General features: G+C 41.0%; 1 protein-coding gene across 2 annotated transcripts in view; it reads left to right on the top strand.

The window, feature by feature from the left end:
• XPR1 (xenotropic and polytropic retrovirus receptor 1) overlaps positions 1–27,557 on the top strand; it is a 242,870-nt gene that overhangs the window by 141,784 nt on the left and 73,529 nt on the right. For both annotated transcript variants that reach the window (XM_073356577.1, XM_073356578.1), the window contains exons 3-4: positions 10,683–10,784; positions 22,451–22,674. In XM_073356577.1, coding sequence (XP_073212678.1) covers positions 10,683–10,784; positions 22,451–22,674 — 326 coding nt within the window. The remainder of the gene's footprint in view (positions 1–10,682; positions 10,785–22,450; positions 22,675–27,557) is intronic.

The following is a 27,557-nucleotide window of genomic DNA, read 5'->3' on the forward strand; positions in this document are numbered from 1 at the left end:
CAGTTAATTGATTTTTGTTTTAACTTGAGTTTAAACAGGACCACAAACTCTACTCTAGAAAAACCTAAAGTGCTGACAATTGCATAAAGAAAAACTGAAAAAATAATTCTCTAGTCTTTCATTTAGGTAAATCATTCTAAGGTGTGTGTTGTAATAGCAAATATACAAAATTTTCGGCTGGTTTTTGTTGACTGTGTGTTAACACTTAAAAATGTGGTGTCACTAACATCTTCAGTTTAGGTGAGTAGAACACCTTTAACAAGCACATAAATCACCATTTGTTTTCCCTTTTGAAAAGACATGGAGGCTGGTTTGGTTACTGAAAATATTTCACTGGGTGCCATCACTATGTAGCATGTTTAGCAGTTTCCCTGATGCTATTTTAGCATTGCGCTGCAAAATTCCAGTACGTACAACACAAATTCCTGACCATGTTACATTTCTTTCATCTATTTTTCCCGCCCCCCTGCCCCAAAATAGGTTTTTTTCTCAACTGTCCCTTGAGTCTTAAGCACCACATGGCCCTCAATTAGTAGCCTGACCAGGAGTATTAATATAATAAATAATACTTGGAAGGCAATGTTGTGCAGATGTTAAGCATCACATCCGTGTAATGGACAAGCACTGAGGATAGAAAATGGAAATAGAACAGTGAAGTTAAATTATAATTCTGACAATCTGCGGAATTCAAACAGCAATTTAATGAGGTTCAAATAAAACGTCAAATCTGGGGCCAGTTAGTCTGGGAGCTGGGGAAGAAAACTCTCAGAAGCTTAGAGATGTCTTATCTGCTCTGAAGCAATTGCCAGTCCAGCTATCTTTTCGCTTCTTTTCATATCTGTTTGATCAGGCAAAGGAGTAGTTTACATCCCCACTCTGCCTCTATTGGGAATGGCAATGGGCACATTGTGGTTGTCCATTTGTTCCCTTTTGAGTGCCTGCTTCAATGAGAGAACTGTTATAATTGAAGATTTTGAATAGAGCCAGCACCAAAGCAACCCATTCTCCTACACACTTACGATTCTAAATTCAGGCAACTGCAGCCAGCTAATACTAACTTTTTAAAGCAGCTTTCAGTGCTAAGCTAATAAAAATTACCTTTTGCTTTTCCTTTTTTAAGGAAGAATTTTAACATTATGTGGCCTGCCTGCCTTCTTTCCTTAATCTTTTCTATTTGTCTTTATATTGTACCCAGTGTGTCAGATATGGCAATTTCCTGCAGTGTCTTTGGGAGATCTTCTTGTATTAAGTATCAGAGGGGAGCCTTGTTAGTCTGTATCCACAAAAACAACTAGGAGTCCGGTGGCACCTTAAAGGCGAACAGATTTATTTGGGCATAAACAGGGTTTTTTTTACCCATGAAAGCTTTTGGCCAAATAAATCTGTTCGTCTTTAAGGTGCCACCGGACTCCTAGTTGTTTTTACTGTATAAAGTTTGTTTCATTGTGGGCCAAGGATTGTATGTAATTCCATGGGGAGGGGGATCAGTCCTCCAGGAATTTAGAACAGTTGAGGGATGATTAGGTAAATTCACTCAGGTTGTAACACCTGTTGAGAGGTACCACCCCAGGAAGGGCTTGCATATACTAGTTTAAACTGGAGTCTCTAGATAGAAGCAGGCAAAGAAAGGACTTTAAGATAAATAGCCTGAGGGGGTCTGCTTTCCGATCCAGCAAACAGACAGGAGCTTCTGTTCAAGGGAGGCCCCAGTCTTTCTTGGGAAGTTGGAAGACCTATTCATGGGCATGCTTGTTCTAAGAAAAATGTGTTATGAATCTGTAGCCACAGAAGAAACCCTGTGTAGAGGACTGATCACATGCAGTTGCTCTGAATTGTGACTGTTGTGGTTTCTGAACACCAAGGTACCAGATTTCCCTTCTTATTTAGGACTCACTTTGTTGGTGGCTTCCAGTTATGCACATTTTTATTGTTTTATGTTTAGATGGTGTGGGAGTTAGAGGAAGTAGTTGCTAACAGATATGATGGCCAGATACAGGAGACAAGTGCTTCACATTACATTTTGTTTAACCATTATGGATATCCCTAGGTATCAATGGATGTCATAATAGTTATCTGATAATCAGGAAGCTGTCTTTCCCTTCTAGTATATCTTTTGGATTGTCTTTTCCATACAGTATGTAACAACAAATAGGTAAATCTATCTTAACTTGGAGAGTAAGTCATAACTCCCTAGGCCCTGTGTGATACTTCACCCCATATTCTTGACATAGTGATATTATTACAATATGATTATAGCATAATTATGATGCATTTTATGCAAGACAGGTCATGTGAGGTGTCATTTGAAAAGTTATGAATCGCTGAATATGATTATCATTTTGTATGAATGTATCATTTTTAATCTAAAATTAGGACTATTGACTATGTAGCTGTATTTGAATCATGCTTACTCTGGGTGACACCCACAACTAGCCTTTCTGGTACATCTGTGAAGAAGCCAGACAGTGCTGATGGCCCATCAGCAAAGACAAGGGACCCTGGAAGAACTTAACCTTCCTGTGAACGTTTCAGACAGCCGTAAGTAATGGCTGCTATGACTCAGCAAGGTATGGAAGGGCATGTAACCAGGCCAAATGACTCTACACTCCGTCTTGGGATTTCAATGTTTTTTTCACAAACTGAGTTTGGGACAAAAGGTTCCCGCCATATGCTAAAGCTATATAAGGCAGGGAGTGACATCTGTGATTCTTCACTCCCCACACAAAAAGATTCCTGGAAACACCTGAGGAACAAAGACTGAACTGGGGGGAAGTGCTGGACCCAGGCTAACAGAATTTCTAGCCTGTGTATGAAAAACCTGGGGATTCCAAGCTGTAAAGCAAGTGCACCTTTTACCTTGAGAATCTGCCAGCCTGCTTGTATCATCAGCCAGGGTGAGAATTTTGCTACTTTATATGCTATCTTTCTAGTACCTTAATCTTAGCTTGCAGTTTTGTTTATTTACTAGGTAATCTGCTTTAATCTGTGTGCTATCACTTATAATCACTTAATCTGTCTTTTGTAGTTAATAAATTTATTTTATGTTTTAATCTAATCCAGTAAATTTGGAGTGAAGTCCTTGGAAATCTCACCTTGGTTTAATACAGGGTCATTGCATTTTCTCTCCACATTGAGGGGGAGGTGAATTGGATAATAAATTCGTACTGGTTGGGGTATGGACTAGGGCAGGACGGTACAGCTCTGGGGTCCTAAGCTGGAAAGCTAGTGGATATTTTGGCTGTAGCCTATGTAGACCTGAATTTGATGGATTAGCTGTTATGGCTTGCCATTGATCGCATCCAACCAGAACTTTTGTAGGTTCTTATCCAATTCAGAATACAGAGTTCAAGAGCTCAGAGAGTTCTATATCAGGGGAAGACTCTCTGGGTGCTTGGCAAGAGCATGTACACTGAGGACAATACCAAATTAATAAAAACTTTATTGAAATTAACATAAGAATAATAAATGCTATGAAACTTATAACTGCAAAACAGTAAAAGAATTCCAAAACTCGTGGTGGTAACATTTCTATTATAAGTACCTTAACCTAACATACTCACACCCTTCCTTGAGGACCCGGTAATAGGAGGTGAAGGACCAGCCTCACTCCTGGCATGCCCAATTGCACGATGGTGCTGGAATGTTGAGTAGTTATACTGTACTGCACAAGCTGAGACTTTCTAAATAAATAAGGATTATCTCACTCTAAAACTGCCAACCTAGGCTCTTTTAGTGACCTCCAAGTTGTGGTGTACCCTGCGGTTACCAACTGGTTGTAGATGCTGGATAAACCTGTGATGTGATGTGGATAGTTCCTCCCTTTGGTTCCCCAAAGTTCAGGGACCATTCTTATCTGTGCCAAAGGTTGCCATCTTTTATGCTGACATATTCATAACTGATTATACTTTTTGCTATATAGTAGATCTTACCAGATTTTACAGGCCGGTAGGCTTCTTGCATTTCAACAAAACTTATTAGAAAACACATGCTGAAACACATCCTAAATTCCAAGGAATTAATACTGATAAAGTATAAGAATAAAATGGATTAATTTCAGAAAAAGAAACATATTAATTGATACTGCTGGCTGGTTTAGTAGGATATAACAACTAGCAAAATAATCCTATGGGCTACACCTATTGTTGGTTTATGCAGTGGCTTGTCAGAGAGTCTACATGTAACTGCAGCTGGGTGTGTCCCTACGTATGTTAATGCTGGAGGAAGCGTAAGACCGCGAGCAGGTTTGCAGCTTGTCATAGCACCCCAGTGTGAGAGGGCACCCAGGCTGGTGGGTCAGAGGGCTCAGTGGTACCCCAATTGTAGGTGGTACCCCGGGGGAATCCGTCACACCCTGTCAATACAGTTCCAAAAAATGACTGTTCAGGTTTATTCTTCTGGGGCCCTTTGGGGATAAAATGGCAAATAATATTTTTGAAATTTTCTTAAGTTGAATTGTTTTTAGGGTATTTAAGGGGAGCTTTCTTGTGGTGGTGTGAAAGTATTCAAGGGAAAATAGACAAATTAAAGAAGAAAGAACATATACTTGTGAGGTTCCAAACTCTGTCCTTTCCAGCATGTTTCATCTGAATTTGTTAATGCTGAGGCTGCATGAAACAGGTTATAGTGTTATAAATTCCTTGTGTCAACCGAGAGCTTGTGTTGCACCAAGCTACAATGTTTGTTCTGGAGCATGTCTATGCTCTGCTTTTTTTAACTTTTCCTCTTTGTTTCTTGTACAATTTTAATATGGTAATCCCATGTGTATTAAAGTAATTGGTAGAGCTGACTTAGGTTGTGGGTTAAGATGATCTGTGCTACCCATCAGATTTCACTACTTTCATTTGTGATCTGGAAAGGCATAGAAAATACCAATAGATACAACTTTCAGAAAAAGATTACCCAGTCTTTATGCTGTGATGGATTTTCATTATGCTTTGCCTTGAATGTGCTGTGTAAACCATTTATAAAGAAGTAGCTGTCAGTTTGTGATCATATCATGAATTTGTAAGATCTGTTTTGAGGGATACGCTCTAATTTTTGCCCAAAAGTTGAACTTAAAATTGTTAGATCATATTTGGAAAGTTCAGATCCGCAATCCAGAACTTTCCAGGAGATTCTAGCATGTTTATGCTGGGTTGAGATGTGCAAGAATGTCATCAGAAGTCTTCCCAAGAGCAGTACTCTGGCTTTTCATATCCTTTTCAAAACTCATTGTTTTTTCTGACTTGTTGTTTGATTCCCATCTTAAGTGATATTTAATATTTTTCAGCTATTGCTATGATGTCTTGTGGTTACTTTGTTAGTATGAAGGGAAGGATGGTGCATCTTAGTGTGAAGGGAATGTGGTTTGATACCTGGTGCATCTCTGGTTTTGAAATATGGCTAATTGTACAGAGCAAGGTAGCTTCAAAGGCAGCAGCTTTGAGGCTCTCAAGCACTCTTCATTTTGTAGTGTGCTTGGACGTAGAGCTCTGTGTGGGACTAGTGTACAACCATGCAGTAGGACCAGGGTCCTGCGGGACCTGCTGCCATAATAGCGGAGTGGGTGGGAGCAGGATTTAAAATAGTCCCACGCAGGGCTCTACTTGGAAACCGAAAGTGCTCTAACTCCCCACGCTCATTTGCTACCCAGCCAGTGGTTCTGCAGTGGTGACTAGCAGGTTCAAGTCTCATGGTAACTGTGTGCATCATCGCTGTTGCTTTTTACATTCATTTAAAAGGAAGAATGGGTAGAGATTCCAATCTGAGTAATTAGCAACTTAAAATGAAGAACATTAATGAATTTTTATAATAAACCAAAAATAATAAAGTGAAACTGAACTGTGTGTATCCTGCATATTTACTGAGGCAGGGATATTACAAAATGTTTGCGTTTCAAGCATAAATTAGATGAGTTTTTGACCTTTGCAACAGATTTGCAGGGCACCACTATTTGATGTTAGGAGCTAGGGATGTGGGGATTTTTTTTTTTAAAAGGCAGTTCAAAACTAGGAGGAGAAAAAGGGGTTACTTCTGGTTTGAGGAAGCATTTGTTCTACCTAGACCATTCAGGTTGGGGAAGTGGAGAAATGTATTCTTTTTTCAGTCTTTGGGACAAACTTTTCTTCCCTCCGCCTTTATCTTTAATGTGTCATAAGTAATTTTTTTGCATAGATTGCTCTTTGGACCTAACCTATGGAGAATATTGTACAGGAAACTGACCTTATTAGGCTATGTACATATCAATAGATTCTGATGACATGGTAACCATAGGCAAAGTTTTAGTAGTTTGCGTCACTTGAATCGTAAGATGTTTATATCTTTACTTAACATATTGGTGCTAAACAATAATCCTCTTAAGTTTAAAAATATTGCAGCGTGTAAAATGTGTATATGATAACCCGAACAAGCATTAAAAGCTTACAAAAATGACTCTCCTGTCCTTCTTTGTGTTGCAAACACCTATTAGAAAAGCATTAGAAATATAGAATACCGTGGAGATATTTATGTGTAGCATAATGACAGGTTTCAGAGTAACAGCCGTGTTAGTCTGTATTCGCAAAAAGAAAAGGAGTACTTGTGGCACCTTAGAGACTAACCAATTTATTTGAGCATAAGCTTTCGTGAGCTACAGCTCACTTCATCGGATGCATACTGTGGAAAGTGTAGAAGATCTTTTTATACACACAAAGCATGAAAAATACCTCCCCCCACCCCACTCTCCTGCTGGTAATAGCTTATCTAAAGTGATCACTCTCCTTACAATGTGTATGATAATCAAGGTGGGCCATTTCCAGCACAAAACCAGCGTTTAACAAGAACATCTGAGGGGGGAGAAAAAACAAGGGGAAATAGGTTACCTTGCACAATGACTTAGCCACTCCCAGTCTCTTTTCAAGCCTAAGTTAATTGTATCCAATTTGCAAATGAATTCCAATTCAACAGTTTCTCGCTGGAGTCTGGATTTGAAGTTTTTTTGTTGTAATATCGCAACTTTCATGTCTGTAATCGCGTGACCAGAGAGATTGAAGTGTTCTCCAACTGGTTTATGAATGCTATAATTCTTTACATCTGATTTGTGTCCATTTATTCTTTTACGTAGAGACTGTCCAGTTTGACCAATGTACGTGGCAGAGGGGCATTGCTGGCACATGATGGCATATATCACATTGGTGGATGTGCAGGTGAACGAGCCTCTGATAGTGTGGCTGATGTTATTAGGCCCTGTGATGGTGTCCCCTGAATAGATATGTGGGCACAGTTGGCAACGGGCTTTGTTGCAAGGATAGGTTCCTGGGATAGTGGTTCTGTTGTGTGGTATGTGGTTGTTGGTGAGTATTTGCTTCAGGTTGGGGGGCTGTCTGTAGGCAAGGACTGGCCTATCTCCCAAGATTTGTGAGAGTGTTGGGTTATCCTTCAGGATAGGTGGTAGATCTTTAATAATGCGTTGGAGGGGTTTTAGTTGGGGGCTGAAGGTGACGGCTAGTGGCGTTCTGTTATTTTCTTTGTTAGGCCAGTCCTGTAGTAGGTGACTTCTGGGAACTCTTCTGGCTCTATCTGATAGAGCAGAGCTGTTTGCTTCTCTCACAATTAGTTGCTACAATGATTACAGTACAGCTGCCAGAACACAAGCCATTAAACTAATTGCTTGAAAATATTTTAACTCCAACAATAAACGTATGTCAGTGGCCAACCTGAGCCTGAGAAGGAGCCAGAATTTACCAATATACATTGCCACAGAGCCACAGTAATATGTCAGCAGCGCCCCATCAGCTCTGCCCGGCTCCCAGCCCCTCCCCTCCCCCGCAACCCCTCCCCTCCCCCACAACCCCTCGCGCCCTTTACCTCCCAATCAGCTGTTTCATGGCATGCAGGAGGCTCAGGGAGGGGGAAGAGCGAGGGCATGGCAGGCTCAGAGGAGGGGGCAGGAAGGGGTGGAGTGGGGGCAGGGCCTGTGACAGATCCAGGGGTTGAGCAGTGAGCACCCCCTGGCACATTGGAAAGTTGGCATCTCTACCTCCAGCCCTGGAGTCAGTGCCTATACAAGGAGCCACATATTAACTTCTGAAGAGCTGAATGTGGCTCCATAGCCACAGGTTGGCCACCCCTGATGTATGTGAAGGGAATTTGTACACTAATATCCATCATGCTTTTTTTCATCTCTCAGCTGCTGTCTGAGCTCAAAGTGCAAGAAACTGAAAAGTGTAGGCGTGTCAGAAGTTGCATAGGTTTCTCTTTTACTTTTGGTTTTGCAAGTGAGAATGGCTTTTCCCACTTACTTTCTCTGAATTGGAAACGTGGAAATCCATACAATTTTCTGTAAAGCTGTGGGATACAATTGAGAGGTGGTTATACTGATCAGAGTTTCATCTTCAACCAGATTCATGGCGGCACCATGGGGACGAGAACAAAAAACCCATTAGGGGTGTAGAAAAAGCATAAAGGAAAGTGGCTGCTGGTCCTTTTTGGCAGCTATAGTGCCTTGTAAAAGCAGCTTCTGTTGTCATGGAGCTTCTTAATCCAAGGGCAACTTCTGGCATCATGGCTTTCACATGGCAGAAAACCTTGTCCTGTTCAGCTTCAAAAACAATAAATATGGAATAGCCTTGGGCAGAATTAGTCTATTATTGCAGCTAAATTACTGAGCTGCAGTAAGGAACTGAACTGAAAGGAAACAGTTTGTTACTAGAAAAAAAATCTGATTTTTAAGACTCTGGCATCCACTCCAGTCAGAAGCCTGTAAAATGGAGTTTAAAGGAAAATGTTTAATAATTAGTAAATATTTTTTGCGGCATTTGTATAGCCTTCCTTTCACTTGACACAACCATTTTTTGTGTCTAAATTCTGACCTGCCTTCATGATTATATGATTTTTAGAATTTCTTAGCACAGCTTTATTTTCAAGGTTTGTTTTCCTCTTCTAGTCCTTAGACTGCAGAGAGACTGAGATGAGACAAAACTGTTCCTTTCTTATTGCTGCATGTCAATACAAAATGTGAAGAGGTTTTATAAATGAGTCCTTAAAATGGCTTCTTTGAAGTTATGTACTGTCATTTCCATAGCATGGAACTCTTCACCTCAGACTCTGAAATATGTGGCTGGCCACAGTGAATTGTTTTGAAGGACACCACTGAGCTGTCACGTGAAAGTGAAATTGAATCTTTGGTTTCAAAATGAAACATTGTGCGAGTTTTATTTGGAAGTCTGCTGCAACAGCACAATAGAGTGAACCAGAGAAAAAGATCTGACGAGGATGGGAAAAGTTGAGCAACATATTGAGGGAAAATATGATGGGGAGAGAAGTAGTAAAATACCAGGAGTGTAAAGAGGAAGTCTTTAGAAGTCAAGGGGAAGGTACAGTACTGCTTTTCCCTGCATGACTGGAAAATATTTTTAGAGACACAAGATTTCTGGCTGGTATGAAGGTGTGGGGATTCTAACAGATATGAGGGGGGGGTGATTCTTTTAGAACCCATGGATTATAACAAAAAATTTAATTTGGCCCTCTATGTAAGAGTCTGAGACTTCTGTTTTAAACACAAATTAGTGTTCCATTTATACTGAGTTTTGCAGACTCAGTATAAATGTAAATGCTCAATTGGGTTTTTTGTTTTTTTTTTAAAAGTAAAACCAGCATCTCTTCTGGGCTGAGAACTTGTATACAATTCCAACACAATGCAAACTGAAGTTAGACCCCTCAAAAATGAAGGAATGTAATGGTAAAACAATGACAGGAATATAGTACTTAAAGTATGAACCACAAAGCATTTACCATACTGCTTCTGTGACTGCTGCGCCTAGGCTTTCAGGTGCACTAAACTTGGGAATAACCCCTGTGTTTTATTAAACACTTTGGACAAGTTTGTATTAGAAGACTTGTGTCTTATGCACTGATGGGGGAGCAAAAATAGTTTTAGACAAATATATGTAAGAGTGCAAGTAAAGTAAAATAGAACAGGAAGATGTTCTATTTTACACTAAGATTATTGGGCAGTTGGCTTTTTTTCTTATCTGTTTGCAAAAAGTCCCATATTTTAGAGCCCCATTTCTTACTTCACTGTTTTTACCAAAGAAATCAGTAATACATGTTTAGATTGAGTTTGCGCCAAATAAAAATTTATAAACCAGAATCTTACCAGTCGACCTCTAACTCACCCTTAAATTTGTTTCCTTTATGGGCTAACACAAAGTCCAGCCTGAATTCCTAGAGTAAAAGAGCAGTCTTTTCATCTGATCTGTTGCTAGAGGTGCAGCTTCTGTACAGAAAGTTGGTTTAGGGACCAGGATGAGAGTGCATGAAACCTACAGCAGTGTTTAGGCAGGAAAGTGAACTCAATAGTGAAATTGAGGTGATATGTCTTTGTGCCCTCAGTAGCTGCACCTTGTGTGTCATTACTCATCTTGATTAATCTTCCTCCTTCCTCTCCCTGCTAGATTTTGGGCATTGTTAAACTCCATTGCAGCAAAGATTTGGAATAAGAGAACAAAAAACGTTCCAGTCAAGTGAGGGTTATGTCCCCTCAAGGAGTATTTGGATTTGATATTTCCTGACATTCTGCCAATTATTACAGGGAAGATGGCTAGTTCTCTGGAGAAATATTTTCACATTTGCCACCAAGAGAGACCAAAATTAACATTGGCAGGTGATTTCATAACCCTCTTTCCTTATTCTCTTACTATAAACTTTTTCTTCTTGTTTCACAGTCACAGATGAGGACACGGTGAAGAGGTATTTTGCCAAGTTTGAGGAGAAGTTCTTCCAAACCTGTGAGAAGGAACTTGCCAAAATCAACACTTTTTATTCAGGTAAGTTGCTTATCTACCTCTAATAGAATTAGTGGAAGGTATAGCACACAAAGATCTAAGACTTCCAAACCCACAGAATAACTATAACATTCCTGAAGGTCTACCATCAGAAAATCATAGGGTGTGTCTATGTAAGAAAGCTGCTTTAGCTTAAGGTGTGAATTTAAAATGATATAACTAAATCTGTTCCAAAAAAGCTGTGTGGATGGTCCTGTTTGGTCTGAGTGTCATATTTCAGTTTAGCTCGGTTAGAAATAGACTTAAGCCAAACCAGAATATGCCATGCTTAAACAAAAATATGAGTGTATCCAACAGCCTTTTGTGCCAGATGAACTAGATAGGTTTAAAAAAACAGTTTGTTAAACCAGTGCAACTTCCTGATGCACACAACCCTATAGCCAATGGCAGGTATCTGGCAAATACATTATGCAGCAATGTAAACTGTGCTTCTGTTTCTGTTCAAATTTATTAGAGTTGATGGGACTGAAAAATGAAGAAACCTAGCAAAGGTGTTATAATTGCTGTGTTTCTTCCATGAACGTTATACCCATTTTTGTTAGTATAGCATTTTGAAATGTCCACTGGAGTGAAGTTTCTCGTAATGTATAAATAAACTGGAAATAAAGATTAAAACTGATAGCTCGGAGTCTGTCATTTGTGTAATAATAATTCTAGAAAAGACTTTGCAACAGTGGTATTATAGTAACATGCTTTCAGATTTTGGACCAGTTTCCATCCTGTTTTGGAAATGTTGGAAATGGGTTTCATGGGGGGGGGGAGCAATTTATATATGAATATGATTTATTCATATTTGCCATAGTTTTTCTTAGCATTTTGTCAGTTACTAAAACTTTGTATAACAAAGTTTAGGGTGCCTCCTGTTAGTCTGTCAGTTGCTCTGATTTAATCGAGAAGTGAATACATAATATTGAATTTATGCCTCTAAACATTGTGATAAGCACCGGGGATGACTTCATTGAGGGAAGCACCAGAGGCTGGGCTATGAGGGAAATAATAATTAATAAAACTCAAATGTCAGTAATTGTTCACTGCTGCTGCCCTCTGCCCAGATTCCATGTAGGGAAGTAGTCTCTTCTTCTCTGTTGATTGTCCCTGCTCTGTTGGCTCCATGGAGGAAATTCCCTGTCCCATACATGGCTGCTGCTTCTCTCAAGCCCCATGAAAACTCCTTTCATCCTGCTGCTGCCACCCTCCTTCCCCTTCAGACCAGCTCCCTAGCTTCAGACTTAAAATGGGAAAGCAGATAACAAAGTGTGTCCTCAGAAAGTGACTGCCACCTTCACTCTCAATGAACCTTAAACGTAACTCTGTGCTTCCAAAAGAAACGTCTCACTCTCACCCTTCTTAGCCCACTAGGATTCTTATGCCTCGACTTACAAAAACTACCTTCATTGCATGGTCAAATTGCACTACCTTGACCTGGTGGAAAAGTCCTGGCTGGGAAGGGGTCAGGGTGGGTGACCCCTTAAAGGAGCATATCCCATTGATGTAAAAGACCCCATTAGTGGGATCATTCTGGTTTGAACCTTATTTCACAGGATCATCTATTCATACTAAAACAGCAACTGCTGCTTTGTTTTATCCCTTCCTTCTATGCCTAGGGAAGAACATGCAGTTGAGTTCTCTACCCCTCATCTCCAGAGTAGTGTGCATGAATGTTATATTTTCATGTTAGTACATGAAACAAAAGTGAAACTCGTGTATCCGGGCACTGTTAAATGCAAAAAAGTAACACCGAAAAAACCTGAAATATTTTTCTTAATTTGTTTTGTTTAGTCATCTAAAATATGCTCTGCTAAACCCAGGGTTGTGAGTTCAATCCTTGAGGGGGCCATTTAGGGATCTGGGGCAAAAATTGGGGATTGGTCCTGCTTTGAGCAGGGGGTTGGACTAGATGACCTCCTGAGGTCCCTTCCAATCCTGATATTCTATGATTCAAAAGTAACAGCAGTAACCAAAACTCCTTCAGACACCATTTTAGACCATTTTAGACTTGTCACTTTGTCAATCTATGTAGAAGTCCAGTCTGCTGTTTCGACCTTCAGAAGGAGTCCACTTGGAATCCTTCTTTTTGTAGTGTTGGTAGGGAGGTCTCTGTGGATTAGTATGTTGTTCAGAGGTATGTTGGAAATATTCCTTGAGTCGGAGATGTCCAAAGATCTTCTACACTTTCCACAGTATGCATCCAATGAAGTGAGCTGTAGCTCACGAAAGCTTATGCTCAGATAAATTGGTTAGTCTCTAAGGTGCCACAAGTACTCCTTTTCTAAATTATAATATATATTTTTTAAAAGTTACCAAATGTATGGAGGAAGACCACCTCATTAGAGGCAACAAAAAATGACAGAGAATTCCAATACAAGTCCATGAGTTAAAGGATAATGTGTTAGGTATGGTGACAGAATGTTGAAGTTAATCTTAGCGGACTCCTGTTTTTTAATGTTTGAGTTTTTTGTTTTTAAATATGTCTAACCATTTGTTTCTTGGACCAGCACTTAAAAATCTTAACTGTTAGCAAATTAAGTCTCTTCTTCAAGTGCTTGCTCATGTCCATTCCACGTTAGGTGTGAATGCACTGCGTGCACCATTGCCAGAGATTTTTCTCACTGGTATAGGCTGGGCCAGCTCTAGTGCCCTCTGGTGCCGCATGCTTATACGCTGATATAAGGGGTGCTGCCAGCCCACACCTCCTGAGTTTCTTTTTGCCGTCCATGACGGTTGTTGGAACAACTCTTCTTGCTTTGGCAAGGCATTTTCCAGTGGTTTTCTTCTCTGTATCTTAGTGTATTATATTCTTAGTATAATTGTAGTGTAAATATTGTGAATAATACTTGTGTAGATAGTTAGATCCCCTCCTTTATCATAGAGGGGTTCCCTTCTCCCCTGGTTCCGGGCATGCCCAGGGCTTCAAACCTTGTGCCTTCTGTGGCAAGCCTATGCCTGTGAGTGACCCACACTCCAGTTGTCTGAAGTGTCTGGGAGAGGCTTACGTAAGATTTATGTCAGATTTGTTGGGACTTTAAGCCTTATTCAGAGAAAGACAAAGAGGTTAGACTGAGGGCTATCCTCATGGAAACTGCTTTTAGACAGGTGTTAGAGCCAAGCCACTCAGATTTGGCTCTGAGCACTTCAGCCTTGGTGTGAAGCGCCCCTTTGGCACTGTGCATTTCCTGGCATGGTTCTCCATCTCTGGTGCTGAGGAAAAAACACAAAAAGCAGTGCTCTGAGAGAGTTTGCTCTCCGGTGCTGAAGAAAGGAAAAGAAGTGGACGGCAGTAGAGTGTGACCTGTGTTGGGTCACTCCTCAACCCCATGTCCCATGGTGGCACCGTCAACTCTGCCCAGAGGGATGTTGAGTCTGGTGCGGGACCCCCTGCCGGCACCAGGAAGTCATTGCAGCACCAGCGGAATTATGGTGCCTTCTACCCCAAGGTCTTTGCAGCAGCCAGGGACTTAATACTGCTCCTAGTACCACCGACTCTGATGAGACAACCGCCAGCTATGATGAGCATGACCAGGAGAGAGCAATGTGCTCAGAGTTCCTTCCCAGCACTGGGACCTTCAGTACCTTACAGGTGTAAGCCGACCTTACTTTTACGAGATCATTCCTGGTCTGGCATCATTTCCCAGACCCTCACCACCAAACAGCAGAAGTGAGGGGTACCGCTCCCACGTGCTCACCTCGGGAGGACTCTTCGTCAGATTCTGAAGTGAAGCCCTAAACCCATCCCAAGGGCTGCCACCTATACTCATATTACGTGTGGGTCCCTCTGCTGGTAACTGGCCAGATGGATCCCATGGGGGTTTCCCCTGGTACAGGGTCTGTTGTCCCACCAGTCATACTCGATTGCTTCTGAGAGGCAGACTCCCACACCGCTTGGCACTGGACCCTGACTCTGGTACCGATACACAAGATGTGGGCCCCATCAAGGCTGACGAAGAGAGGAAGCCCCTCCTCTGGTACAGGCGTCTTCCTCCTCTTCCCTGTTGTTTTTGGACTGATTTTCCCATTTCAGCCTGGTGTGGTTCCTCATTACATTGGACAGCTGGGTGCTAAACAATAATGGTGAATGGTTATACCCTTCAGTTTTCATCTATTCCTGCTTTCCATCCTCCATCTCTGTCCATCTTCAGGATCCCTTCTCATGAGCAACTCCTAGCCCAGGAGATGCAAACCCTCAAATGGGCTGGGTCTGTGGAAGAGGTGCCTCAAAACTTGAGAGGGAAGGGGTTTTACTCCCTATATTTTTCTAATCCCAAAGGGGGTCTTCGCCTCATCCTGGACATGTGTCGCCTCAACAGATATCTCAATAAACTGAGGTTCCACATGGTCTCCCTGGCCTCCATTATCCCCTCCCTGGATCCAGGTGACTGGTACACTGCCCTCAACTTGAAGGATGCTTACTTTCATATCTCCATCTTCCATGGCCACAGAAGATTCCTTAGGTTTATAGTAAACCAGACTCATTATCAATTCACCATTCTCTCTCTTGGCCTGTCCGCAGCCCCCCGGTTTTTACAAAATGCATGGCGGTGGTGGTGGTCTGCCTCAAACGACAAGGCATTCAAACCTACCCATACCTCAATGACTGACTGAGCGAGGGTCACTGAGAGGCTCTAGTAAAGAACATCACCCTGGTCCAAACCACCTTCCAAGCACTGAGCCAGTTGATAACGAACAAATGTCAACTCTCATTCCAGTACAGAGAATGCAGTTTATTAGGGCAGTGCTAGACTCAACATAGGCCAGAGCCTTCCTTCTAGAGGCTTGATTCCAGACCATGTCAGACCTGATATCCAGGGTCAGGGCTCACCCAATCACAAAAACATGGATTTGCTGCAAGCTCCTGGGACACTTGGCTACATGCACTTACATAGTATGGCACACAGGGCTGTGCCTCAGGCTCATGCAGAAGTGGTTAGCTCACCGAACAGGCACCACTTGGACTCAGTGCTTAGTGTTCCAGCCCCCGGTCCTTACCTCCCTTGACTGGTGGAAGGACCTCCGATCGGCAGTGGGGTGCCCCCTTTGTTGCCCACCCACTCCCGCCCAGCTGTCAGTGTCCTTAGTGTTGGACGGTTCAGACCTGGGTTGGGGAGGCCATCTTGATTCCCTCAGGACAGGAAGAGCTCCTCCTGCACATAAATGAGAGGGAGTTCAGAGCGGTCCACTTAGCTTGCCAAGTGTTTCTCCCCCAGATCACAGGTGAAGTAGTACAAGTACCGATGGACAACACAGCGGCCATGTTCTACATCAGAAAGCAGGGAGGAGCATGCTCCTCTGCCCTGTGTCAGGAGGCCCTCCATCTGGGAATTCTGTGTATAGCACTCCATCCACCTTGAGGCTTCCCATCTTCTGGGAGCCCGGAACGCCCTGGCCAGTCAGTCAGCAGATGTTTCTCCTCTTATCATGAGTGGTCACCCAGAGGTCACCAGGTTCATCTCTCCAGGGAGACATGTATGCAACCAAGCAGAACAAGAAATGCCATCAGTTTTGCTTGCTGCACCTGCACAGCCTGGCTTACTTTCAGATGCCTTGCTGCTTCAGTGGACAGAGCTCCCATTCTACACATTTCCTTCAGTTCTTCTGGTTCACGGGGTCCTTCTGAAAATCAAGTGGGACGAGGCAAGAGTTTTTCTTATGGCCCCCGGGGTGGCCGCCCCCAGCACTGGTTTGGCACACTGCTAGACTTATCAGTAGTACCTCTGCTGTTGCTCCCGCTCTGCCTGGACCTGATCTCACAGGAGCAGGGCTGTTTACTCCACCCAAACTTTGGGACCCTTCACCTGACTGCATAGAAGCTCCATGGCTGAACTTGGAGGAGTAAGCCTGTTTGGAACAAGTTCACAAGGTCTTGCTGGGGAGTAGGAAGCCATCTATTAGGGCTACTTATCTTGCCATGTGGAAGAGTTTCTCAATATGGTCATCCCAATGAGGCCTCTCTCTGACTTGGTCTTCCCTTCAATCTGTTCTGGATTAACTGCTCCACCTAAAACAGTAAGGCTTGGCCCTCACATCTATCAAGATGCACCTAGCAGCAATTTTGGCCTTCCACCCACCAGTGGGCGATAGGTCAGTTTTCTCTCACAATATGACAATTCACTTTCTTAAAGGGTTGGAGAGGTTTTATCCATGAGATTTAAACCTAGGCCTATCAAAACTCACAGGCCATCCATTTGAGCTGCTAGCATTGTGGCCCCTCTGCTGCTTCTCTCCTGGAAGGTCACTTTTCTGATAGTGATTACTACAGCCAGAAGGGTCTCCGGAATCAGGGCCCTTACATCAGAACCATCGTATAAGGTGGTGTTCAAGAACAAGCTCCAGCAGTGTCCCCATCCGGCCTTCCTGCCAAAGGTTGTCTCGCAGTTCCTTAGCAACCAAGCCATTTTCCTGCCAATTTCTTCCCAAAGCCGCACAAGAATTCAGAAGAGTGGTGGCTTCGCTCACTGGATTTAGGTCTGCCCGCCCTTCTATATCGAGAGGACTAAACTGTTCCACACATCTACTTCTCTTTATGGCAATAGCAGAGAGGATGAAAGCCCTACCTGGTTTCACCTCAGAGAATCTCATCCTATAATCTCCTATATTCGGGCATGCTACGAGCAGGTGAACATTCCACCTCCGGCCATCTTGACTGCTCATTCCACAAGAGCTCAGGCCTCTTCAGCAGCATTTCTGGCCCAGATCCCAATCTAAGACATCTGCGGAGGCGCAACTTGGTCATCTCTGCATAACTTTTCTTCCCACTATGCCATCACCCAACAGGCTTGAGATGACGCCTGGTTTGGGAGAGCAGTGTTGCAATCTGCATGTCCATGAACTCCAAGCCCACCTTCTTGGGTACTGCTTGCGAGTCACCTAAAATGGAATGGACATGAGCAAGCACTCAAAGAATCAATAACTGTCACTAACCTTTCTGTAACGTTTTTTCTTCAAGATGTTTTGCTCATGTCCATTCCACAACCCACCCTTCCACCTCTCTGTTGGAGCACTGAGGGGGTGCAGTGCCAGCAGTGCCCCTTATACCGTCGGCACAAAAGAGTTTGACACTGGAGGGTGCTAGAGTCAGCCTGGCGAATACCACTGAGGATACATTTCCAGCAATGGTGCGCAATGGTGCCTACCGTGAAATGGACCTGAGCAAAACACCTTGAAGAACAACAGTTATGGATAGGTTAGTAACTGTTTCTTTTCATATGATAATAGTAGAAAGGCTTTATTACTGAGTTTAGGAAAATTGGGCTTTAACTTAGTAGGTAAAAAAAAAAAATGGATGCAGAGTTTAAAACATGGAACAAATGGAGATTTCTAAATAAGAGACTGTATAAATTGGGAGTAGAACCCATGCCAGGTACACCCATGTTTAGTTTGCCAGCTTCAGTTCTGAACAAAATTTATATACTGTGAACACATTTTTTTAATCATATTAGTAGAAACTGTGTTGTAGAGTACCCACTTAAATGTAAATGGCATAATTTTTGAACATAAGTATGGGTATATGATTGGGCACTGTGTGTACCCTAGGTAACATTTTCAAACAGTTAAAACAGCTCATGTAGACAGGGCCTAAGTCCAGCTCTGTGAACAGAAGTGAAATGGGGCATGTTTTTACTGCTGACTCTTTGATGTAGTGGCCTTCAAGATCCTTGTTTGGAGTGATATATCAGGGGAACATTCTGTCTTTAACCCATGAAATTTATACTCCTGTTTTCCCAGTTTTGCACAAGACGATAAACTTTTGTCTTCAGAGAATGCTTCTTGATCACTCTCTAGAGGAGGATTTGTTGGCTTGCTCTTTACTGCAGACATCTTACCCACGGACTGGTTGCTGGCCCCTCTTCCGCCCCTGCCCCCCCCACCCTTTCTGTTTGTATAGAATATCTAGTTGCATAGTCAGCGACACACACATACAGATGGATAGCAGTCAACCTGTCTTTTTGAGAGGTCTTGTGCCAAGTCTGGAAGTAATGGGTGAGTCTAAGAATATGATTGATGGAGACGGAATTTGGCAATTGCCCCAGAAGTTATCACTTTTTTTCCCTTCAACCTTTGTCCCTGAAATTTCACTTTGGTTCTGCAGTCAGTGGACACCAGGGCATGTAGTGTGCAGTAAACTCCTGGAGGCTGTTTTCCATTTCTAAATATGTACTTTTTCTGACCCTCTGTGTAGCAAATTGCTTAAAAGTCACTAAAAGCAACAAAGTTGAAGTCATATTGTGTGTTGCAAAAGAGAATGCAGTTCCACCAAGGACTTTGGCAAGGCTTGCTGTAGGTTAAAAAATTTATTTCTTTTCTGCTTTGCATGTGCCTTAAGCAATTCTGTAGATGATTTAAAAAGCAATAGCAACATAATATATTTGCCTTATTTTCATTCTGTACATGTCAAAGTAATAAAATGGTATTTAATAAGGTGTAAGATTCATTGATGGGTTATTTAAATCCCTACAGCCTTCCATGGGCTCCCAGAATAAAAATGCAAAGAGGCTAGTTATTGTCTTCAACAAAGCAGAATTTTCCAACCACTTTTAAGTGACTTGCAAAGGATTTTTAAGAAATTGGGCTTTTGCTCTTTTTTGTTTCTTTATTACATATATAAAGAAAGAAAGGCTTGTAATGTCAGCTCTTCAGGGGAGTTTCCTGCCTTTTTTTTTTTTTTAACCTTAAATAGTATACAATTTCAGAGAACCACTGGGTGATCTGAGGTGTGTGTTTAAATTAAGATGTTAGAACTCATGTTAAAAGGGTTTTTTTATATTTAACAAAGGCATTTTTATTCAAAATGGTGTTTAGTCATTTAAGTACAATAGGTGTTAACAAGAATAAACATCTTTAATAAGAGTCTGACTTAAAATTCCTTCCTCCTAATAGTTCAGTTTACCCTTTCTTGGCTCTTGTGATGTACCTCAGCTGTCACTGGACTTGTCTTCCCTAGTTTTATTTTAACCTGGAGCAAACATTTTAAGATGTGGCGTTTTAGATGACATTTAGCCTTTTACAAACTTGTTAACTACTTTGAGTTAATTGGCAATCAATTAGATATTGGTAACAGCTCTAGTGTGGACATCCAAGAGCTCTAGGAACAGCAGTTTTTTCAGAAAGATAATGCTCAAGTTTCTTTACTGTGACTTTAGCCTTTGCAAAGTCCTAATCACTGAAACTGTTCCACGAGACAGTTGGGTAGATCCAGGATGTCCCCCTTGTATTCTGAGTAGAGATTTTTTTCATTATATTTCACTGATAAGATTACTCAGATATGGACAGGGCTGGCGGTTTCTGTGATATGAGGATTTTAGTGGTCTTTTCAGAAAAGTTTTATGATTTCTCATGGCACATAGTTCTGGGCTTTTCAATACTAGAAAGGTGTTGACAGAGGGGAGGCATTTCAAAGGAACTCTAAAAGTGAGTGAGGGGGCTAGTGGGATTGAGTGAAGCAAGATTTAGAATAGCTACAATAACTGAAACCGACTAAAGGCAGAAATTACACTCCAAAGATTTGAAGATTAATGCAGAGAGAAACTTTGCATGGTACAGGAGGGGGTATAACATTAATATTAAAGAGAAAATTTAGGTTGAATATTAAAAAAAACAGACCGAGAGCTAATGGATTGTGGAATAGCCTCATAGCAGATGCCTAATTGTACAATCACTTAAGGGGGCACAATTAACATGAAAATAATATTTCCATCTCAAATTTGTGTACTTACTGTTACAAATCACATATTATATTACTACAGTTGTAAGAGACAACAGGTGAAAATCCTGTTGTAGTTTGTGCATTTGTCTGCACTTTGTCTGCCATCGATTTCAGTGTTTTGTTGAGGATACATACCAATCCCCTGGCTCTGCAATATTTACCAGTAACGGGTGCAGAAAAGTTGAAACTGAGTGAGTAAAGAAGTAAGTCATTGGTGGGTGGTTGCACAGAAACAAGGGGGGAAAGCGACTTTATTTAGTGGTGGTGCTTTGACGCCTGCCAAAAGACTCTTCTAAAAATAGGCCAAGGAGCAGTTTTTAAAAGGATTTTTAAAAAATTCAGGACAAACTAAGTATAGGTTGTTTCTTTAGAAAATTCATTTTTAAAAAGCCTGTTTGAAAAAAATTCAAGTTGACTGTCCCTTTAAAGCTAAACTGGCAAAACACTGAGCAGTGTGGTACAGAGTGTGAACCTGAATTGCCGGGAAGGGAGAATTAGGTGACCACATAAGTGACTCTTTTCAGTTTCTGATTTGTCCGATTGTAGACTGTTTGTATTTTTAAACTGTTGCATGTGTTGGTATCATAATCTCTCATTGCAGTAGAATCCACATTTGTCTGTTGCATGTAACTTGACAAAAGTAAAATTTCTCTTCGGAGCTCTTCCATACATCAGATTAATTTAACCCCATTGTTTTTTCTTTGATTTCTTTATGACCACATTAAAGGTTACATTTTCCGGTCCAACAACAGGTACAAAGAAACCCAAAGTGCCTTACCAACTGATATCAGGTTTCATAATACTAGCTAACAAGCTTTTGTTCTTGTTATGAGTGTTACTTAATGCCTTCTTAGGATGTGAGAACCAATAAGCAAGAGCATCTTACTCTGCCCTTAAGGATGTTTGATGTCACACTCTTGACAAGAGAAAAAGTGAAAGTTCAACCACTGGTATCTTATAAATCAGTTTGGTATTTTATGCCATATCTTGCTTTGCATGTCTGGCGTGCTGGCATGATCCTGTAACCCCAGCTACTTGGGAGGCTGAGACTGACAGATTGCTCAGGGGTTCTGGGCTGCGGTATACTATGTCAGTTTGGGGGTCTGGTGCCACTGACAGCCTAGCCAGTGCGTGGCTGAAGGACTGGCTAGAACAACACAAATGACATGTTGTGACTGGCACTCTCTCTGTGAGTGCTGATGAACTGATCGATCAAGGTGATCTTGCTTTGCAGGAAGGATAGGAAGGTCGATTGCCTGCCTGCCTCCAGCTATGATACTGGAATAACACCATGTCAGGAGTTTTGGCTGATAGGAGCTATAAATAATGCACACACTTATGGGTAGAGGTCAGGAGAGGCTGTCAGCTGTGATTCCTTTTGTCAATGGCAAATATTTGTGTTCCTGGAGGGAGCATTGTCTAGAAGTTAAAGCACAGGACTGGAAGTCTGAAGACCTGGGTACCATTCCTAGTTCTGTTACTGCTGTGATGCATAATCGAGGGAAAGTCATTTAACTTCTCTGTTGGACCACCTGTAAAAAGTGGGTAATATTTACCAGTTTCTTGGGATATTTGAGTTTTAATTGATTATAAAATACTTGTAAAATGATTGGAAAGAAATGCAACCTTATTTATTTCTATTTTTAATTAATTTTAGGGATTAGTGGTGTAAGGGCTTCTCTACACAGCAAGTTACTGCGCAACAAGCCAGTGTGTGACTCTACAGAGTGACAAGCCTAGTGCACTGTAGAGTCACTCCCTGGCTTGCCATGCCATAACTTCTCATGTGCACAAGCCCTAAGTCACACAATTAATGCTTCCACTCAACACCCTGTCCCCCGCAAAAGCACTTGGCAATATACACAATGTTAATAAGTTATTTCAGCCTTCATAGACAAGTTGCTACCCGCTCCATTTGTGGTATTTGACACTTTCTTTTCCTTGCTGACAGAAAAGCTTGCCGAAGCTCAGCGCAGGTCCGCTACCCTTCAGAATGAACTACAGTCATCTTTGGATGCACAGAAAGAAACTAGTGGTCTTACCACAGTGCGGCAGCGCAGAAAGGCAGTCTTCCACCTGTCCCATGAGGAGCGTGTTCAGCATAGGAACATCAGAGACCTAAAACTGGCCTTCAGTGAGTTCTACCTCAGCCTCATCTTACTGCAGAACTATCAGGTACGAAGAAAAGAATGGCACAGTTTTCCCATGAGCCCTAAGTGCTCATGCCATTCTTAGTCATTGGATTTCTTCATCTTGTTGCAATCAGATGCCAGAACATTGAGACTGAGAATGGGAGAGTAAATAGGTCACTACTATAACTCTGAGGCCATATACTTGTTCATGTTCTGTTCTATGTAAAGCCAGATTTGAGAGTCTGGAAAGAAACTGTTATACCTTAAAATTTTGAAAGAAGTATGAGGATGTTTATACATTTAGTTTCTTTCTTTGTGTTACCATAGTAGTGTCGTTCACCTCATTGTAACTGACTGCATCAACATTTTCTCTTTTAAAACCCGCGTTTTCAGGAGTTTCTAACTTTTCTGTTAAATTCTGTGGGATGCAACTTGGCATAAAAATTGTTAGCCTGGAGGCAAGTATAAAAATTAAATATTAGGCATATTTAGATTTGTAGCACTGAAAAATGGGATTGTAATGGTTGTAAAGACTGATTTGTGTTCCAATAATTTAATTTAATTGATGGTTTTTTTTACTTTACCTCGTTGTAGAATAATGGCTCATAATGTGCACTAATTTGTTTTTGACATTTAATACTTTAAAAATTGTTTCTTCAAGTGTCATATTGTATGTAATGTGTGTGACACTGAAAATTTCATAACCAATTTTTTTTTAGCCTGTGAATTTAACTAGCTATTCAAACTTGGGTGCCTAAAAGAAAGCACCTACATCCTTCTATAGTCACCTAAATAATTTATGCTAGGGAATTTTACCAAACCGAATCCTGCCATTGGGAATTAATTTGTGAAGTTCCATAGTATAGACAAGGCTTTAGTAGTTTGATTTTTCAGAGGATTTGCAGCTCCCCTAGAGTTCAGTGGGTTTGCTGGTACTCAGTATTTCCCAAATTAGATAATGTATTTAGATCCCTAAACATGGATTTAATTGCTTTACTTTAGGTTCCCAGGTTGGAAAATCTTGGTCCAGGCTAGTGTTAAAGCAAGTTGCAAATTGGCCTGTAAGCTGATACAGGCTTCTAGTACTACTGGAAGCACTCAGTTACTTACAGCAATGGCAGCTAGTTCACAACCCTGAAGTAGACAGAGTAACCTCAGATTTTTGCTCACTTCCTGGTGAAGCCAGGTTGGCCACTTTTTCCTTTTATTTCTTTTTAAAAAAGAATACTAGGCTCTTGGACTTTATTATCAGGAATCTCTTCTGTGGCCTGGTAAGATGAGGACAGTGCAAATGATTCCTTTAGATACCATGACTATCAAGGTTCCTCCCCCACTCTGAACTCTAGGGTACAGATGTGGGGACCTGCATGAAAACCTCCTAAGCTTACTTTTACCAGCTTAGGTTAAAACTTCCCCAAGGTATAAATTAATTTTATCTTTTGTCCTTGGAATAACCACTGCCACTACCAAACTCTAACTGGGTTTACTGGGAAACGTAGTTTGGACACGTCTTTCCCCCCAAAATCCTCCCAACCCTTGCACCCCACTTCTGGGAAAGGTTTGGTAAAAATCCTCACCAATTTGCATAGGTGACCACAGACCCAAACCCTTGGATCTGAGAACAATGAAAAAGCATTCAGTTTTCTTACAAGAAGACTTTTAATAGAAATAGAAGTAAATAGGAGTAAAGGAATCACCCCTGTAAAATCAGGATGGTAGGTACCTTACAGGGTAATTAGATTCAAAACATAGAGAATCTTTCTAGGCAAAACCTTAAGTTACAAAAAAGACACGCAGACAGAAATAGTCATTCTATTCAGCACAATTCTTTTTTCAGCCATTTAAAGAAATCATAATCTAACGCATACCTAGCTAGATTACTTACTAAAAGTTCTAAGACTCCAGTCCTGGTCTATCCCCAGCAAAAGCAGCATACCAACAGAGAGACACAGACCCTTTGTTTCTCTCCCTCCTCCCAGCTTTTGAAAGTATCTTGTCTCCTCATTGGTCATTTTGGTCAGGTGCCAGCGAGGTTACCTTTAGCTTCTTAACCCTTTACAGGTGAGAGGATTTTTCCTCTGGCCAGGAGGGATTTTAAAGGGGTTTATCCTTCCCTTTATATTTATGACAATGACGAAGGAAGGAAGGAAGGAGTCACTGATGATAGAGACCAACTAGTAAATGTGCCAAAGAGAAGATAATTTTATATTTGCTAAACATTGGTATAAACTCTGAGCCTATTTGGATTTGGAAGTCTCCACTTATGCAGACCCATTTGCATCCAAAACTGGCAGGGCATCTTTGAGGGTTTTACACTAAGTTGGAAAGTGAGAAAAACAGATGAAGTTGTTCTAAAACAAAGGACAAAGAGTTACATGTGTGAAAAAGTGTCTGAACACAAACGCAGGCAGTGTGGAAAGCACTAGATGAGTTAATAAATTACGGCAGTTACCTGCTTAGGCATAAATGAAACCAGGTGGGAAGAATCTCATAATTGGAATGTTAACGTAGATTGTACTAATCTGCATAGAAGAAATAGAACGTGAAGTGAAGGTGGGTGGCATTATGTCAAATATATTTACAATTCTCTCAAGCTACAGTTTGTATAGTGGTGAAGCTTTTTGAGTTGGGTTACAAAGAAGGAAGAATTAAGATGAAACAGTAGATATCTTTTACAGACTGCAGTAGAACAACAACAAAAAATTCATGCACCAATTCTAAAGCTACTTAAAACTGCAGGATACATACCCATGGAGTCATTAACTGCCCAGTTATGTGTGGGTGTCAGCCAAACATTTATCATCATCAAAGATTCCTCAATTAAAAAACAAGGTTGTGACCCAAATAGTAAAACTACCACTTAGATCTCACTAATAGAGGAACAGATATAAGAATGTGAACATAAAAGGGGAAATCTTGGAATTAGTAACCACAAACTGATGAATTCATCATAGAAAGCAGTGCCTTTACACAGTGCAGCAGCACAAAGATAATGGGTTTCTGAAAAGAGCAAACTGAGAAAAGAACCTAGTGAGCAAGATATAATAGGAGGGAGTATTAAAATCCACTGTTACGGTGGAAGAATGGCAAGGCTAAAAACATCAATATATCCTAGTTCAACCTACATGTATTTGACCTGCATGAGATCCTGAATTTTCTAATTAACAGACATTACGTACAAGCAAGCACTTTCTCTCTGAGCCCATTCTCTCCTCCTACGTGATTTTGCATAATATTGCATAATGTAAGTTGTCACTGTGGTTTTGTGATATTAGTCATTTATATGTTGGTAAACTGATATTTAATTTAGGCTTATGGACTTCACTTTAGTATCTAATAGAAATAGAAGCTGAGTTTGGAGGAGAGAGCTTCTATTCAAAAACAGGATTATCTTCAGTAGTAAGAAAAATACAGAATTTCAGGCTAAGTAAATTATTTCTGAGTTTTTGCTTTTGTATTTGTATCACTGCAAAAGTCCTTCATTGAAACTACCATTTAACAGTGTTTAACTTCTTTAGCGCACAGCTTTGGAATCATGGAACTTATACTGTCAGAAGAGGAAGCTCCACTGTAAGAAGAACTCTAGGGTAGATGTTGTAAAAAATATTGGGCTGTTCTTCCTGAGATAAGCTGATTACTCACACCAGCAAATAACATTAGTCAGTTCAGGGCAACAGTAAAATCTGTGACCAAAATTATCATTTTGTTACATTTTTTCATTTCAACTTTATGAAACAAGGCTCTGCTGTCCCAGGGGTGAAATGCTGGATTTTTCCAATAGGAAGTAATTAAAGTCTCTCTTGTCTGCGGTAATGCAGATCATTAATGCATTGGCTTCCTATTCCCATCTCCCTGTCCCTTCCTTACCTACTGCACAATGAGGGTCTGATATTAAATCACTCCAGGCATAATTAGATTGAAAATCATTTCAGTAGAGTAGTTGGAGCCGCTCCCAAAGGCATTGAATTCTGCCATTCTCTGTATTTTTCTTTCAAATCTAGTCCATGGGCTTGTTTTTATAAACAAAAAAATAAAATTCCTTTCTGGTCTATCTGTATAGCTGGTAATAGGCTGACTAAGCTGACTGGAATATGAAGTGCTCTTGGTGATTTCTTTGCATAGTTAGATACCACCGTATTTCAAATATGCTTGATCATAGCAGTCTTCAGTCTACTCCTAGTTGCTATAATGAGCTTTTCCATTACTTTGTATTTAAAAATATTTAAACTAATGAATCTTGGCTTACACATACCTCTGATATTAACCCTCTTTTTTTCAACTAATTACTGTGGGCCTGATCTTGAACAGATCCTAAATATTCTCAGCTCCCTTTGACTTCAAGCTCAGACTTGTTTTCTATTCACATAATGCAAAATCCTGTTATAGGAACACACTTGGCTGGATTTAATTGCCATGACATGTAAAATGCTTTCTAATTTTTCTTGACAAGGATATATCTTATTGAGTGTGTTATGCTGTACTGCTGTGTAGTCTCTAGTATTAATGTGGTCAATCTTGGTTTTAAAATGAAGGAACTAGGAATCTGTAGCCTTCCCTATCCGAAAGAAAGAAAGGGAAAAAAATCCCCAAAAGACAAGTAGGTGTGATGCCTGGGCAGTGGACGCCTGGATAAGAGGATGAAGCTAAAAGCAACTTTGTTCTTACAAAATTACCCTCTTTCAACTTTCTGTATGTATAAATTTCAGTTAAGAGCTCAAAATAACTGTCAGTATATAGGCAAACTGTGATATGGTACACAGGACATACTTGAATGAGCTACTGTTACCTGAGACCGTACAAACAGACCATCAGAGTCAAAATTACTGTGGGAAAAATGCTCAGTATAGCCAAAGCTCAGCTATCTACATTGAATTTTCATCCAGAAGGTTGCCTGTCTGGTCAGGGAAGGAGAGGTGGCAGCAACTT

The sequence above is a fragment of the Lepidochelys kempii genome, chromosome 8 (genome assembly GCF_965140285.1).
Source record: "Lepidochelys kempii isolate rLepKem1 chromosome 8, rLepKem1.hap1, whole genome shotgun sequence".
Classification (NCBI taxonomy): Eukaryota; Metazoa; Chordata; order Testudines; family Cheloniidae; genus Lepidochelys; species Lepidochelys kempii.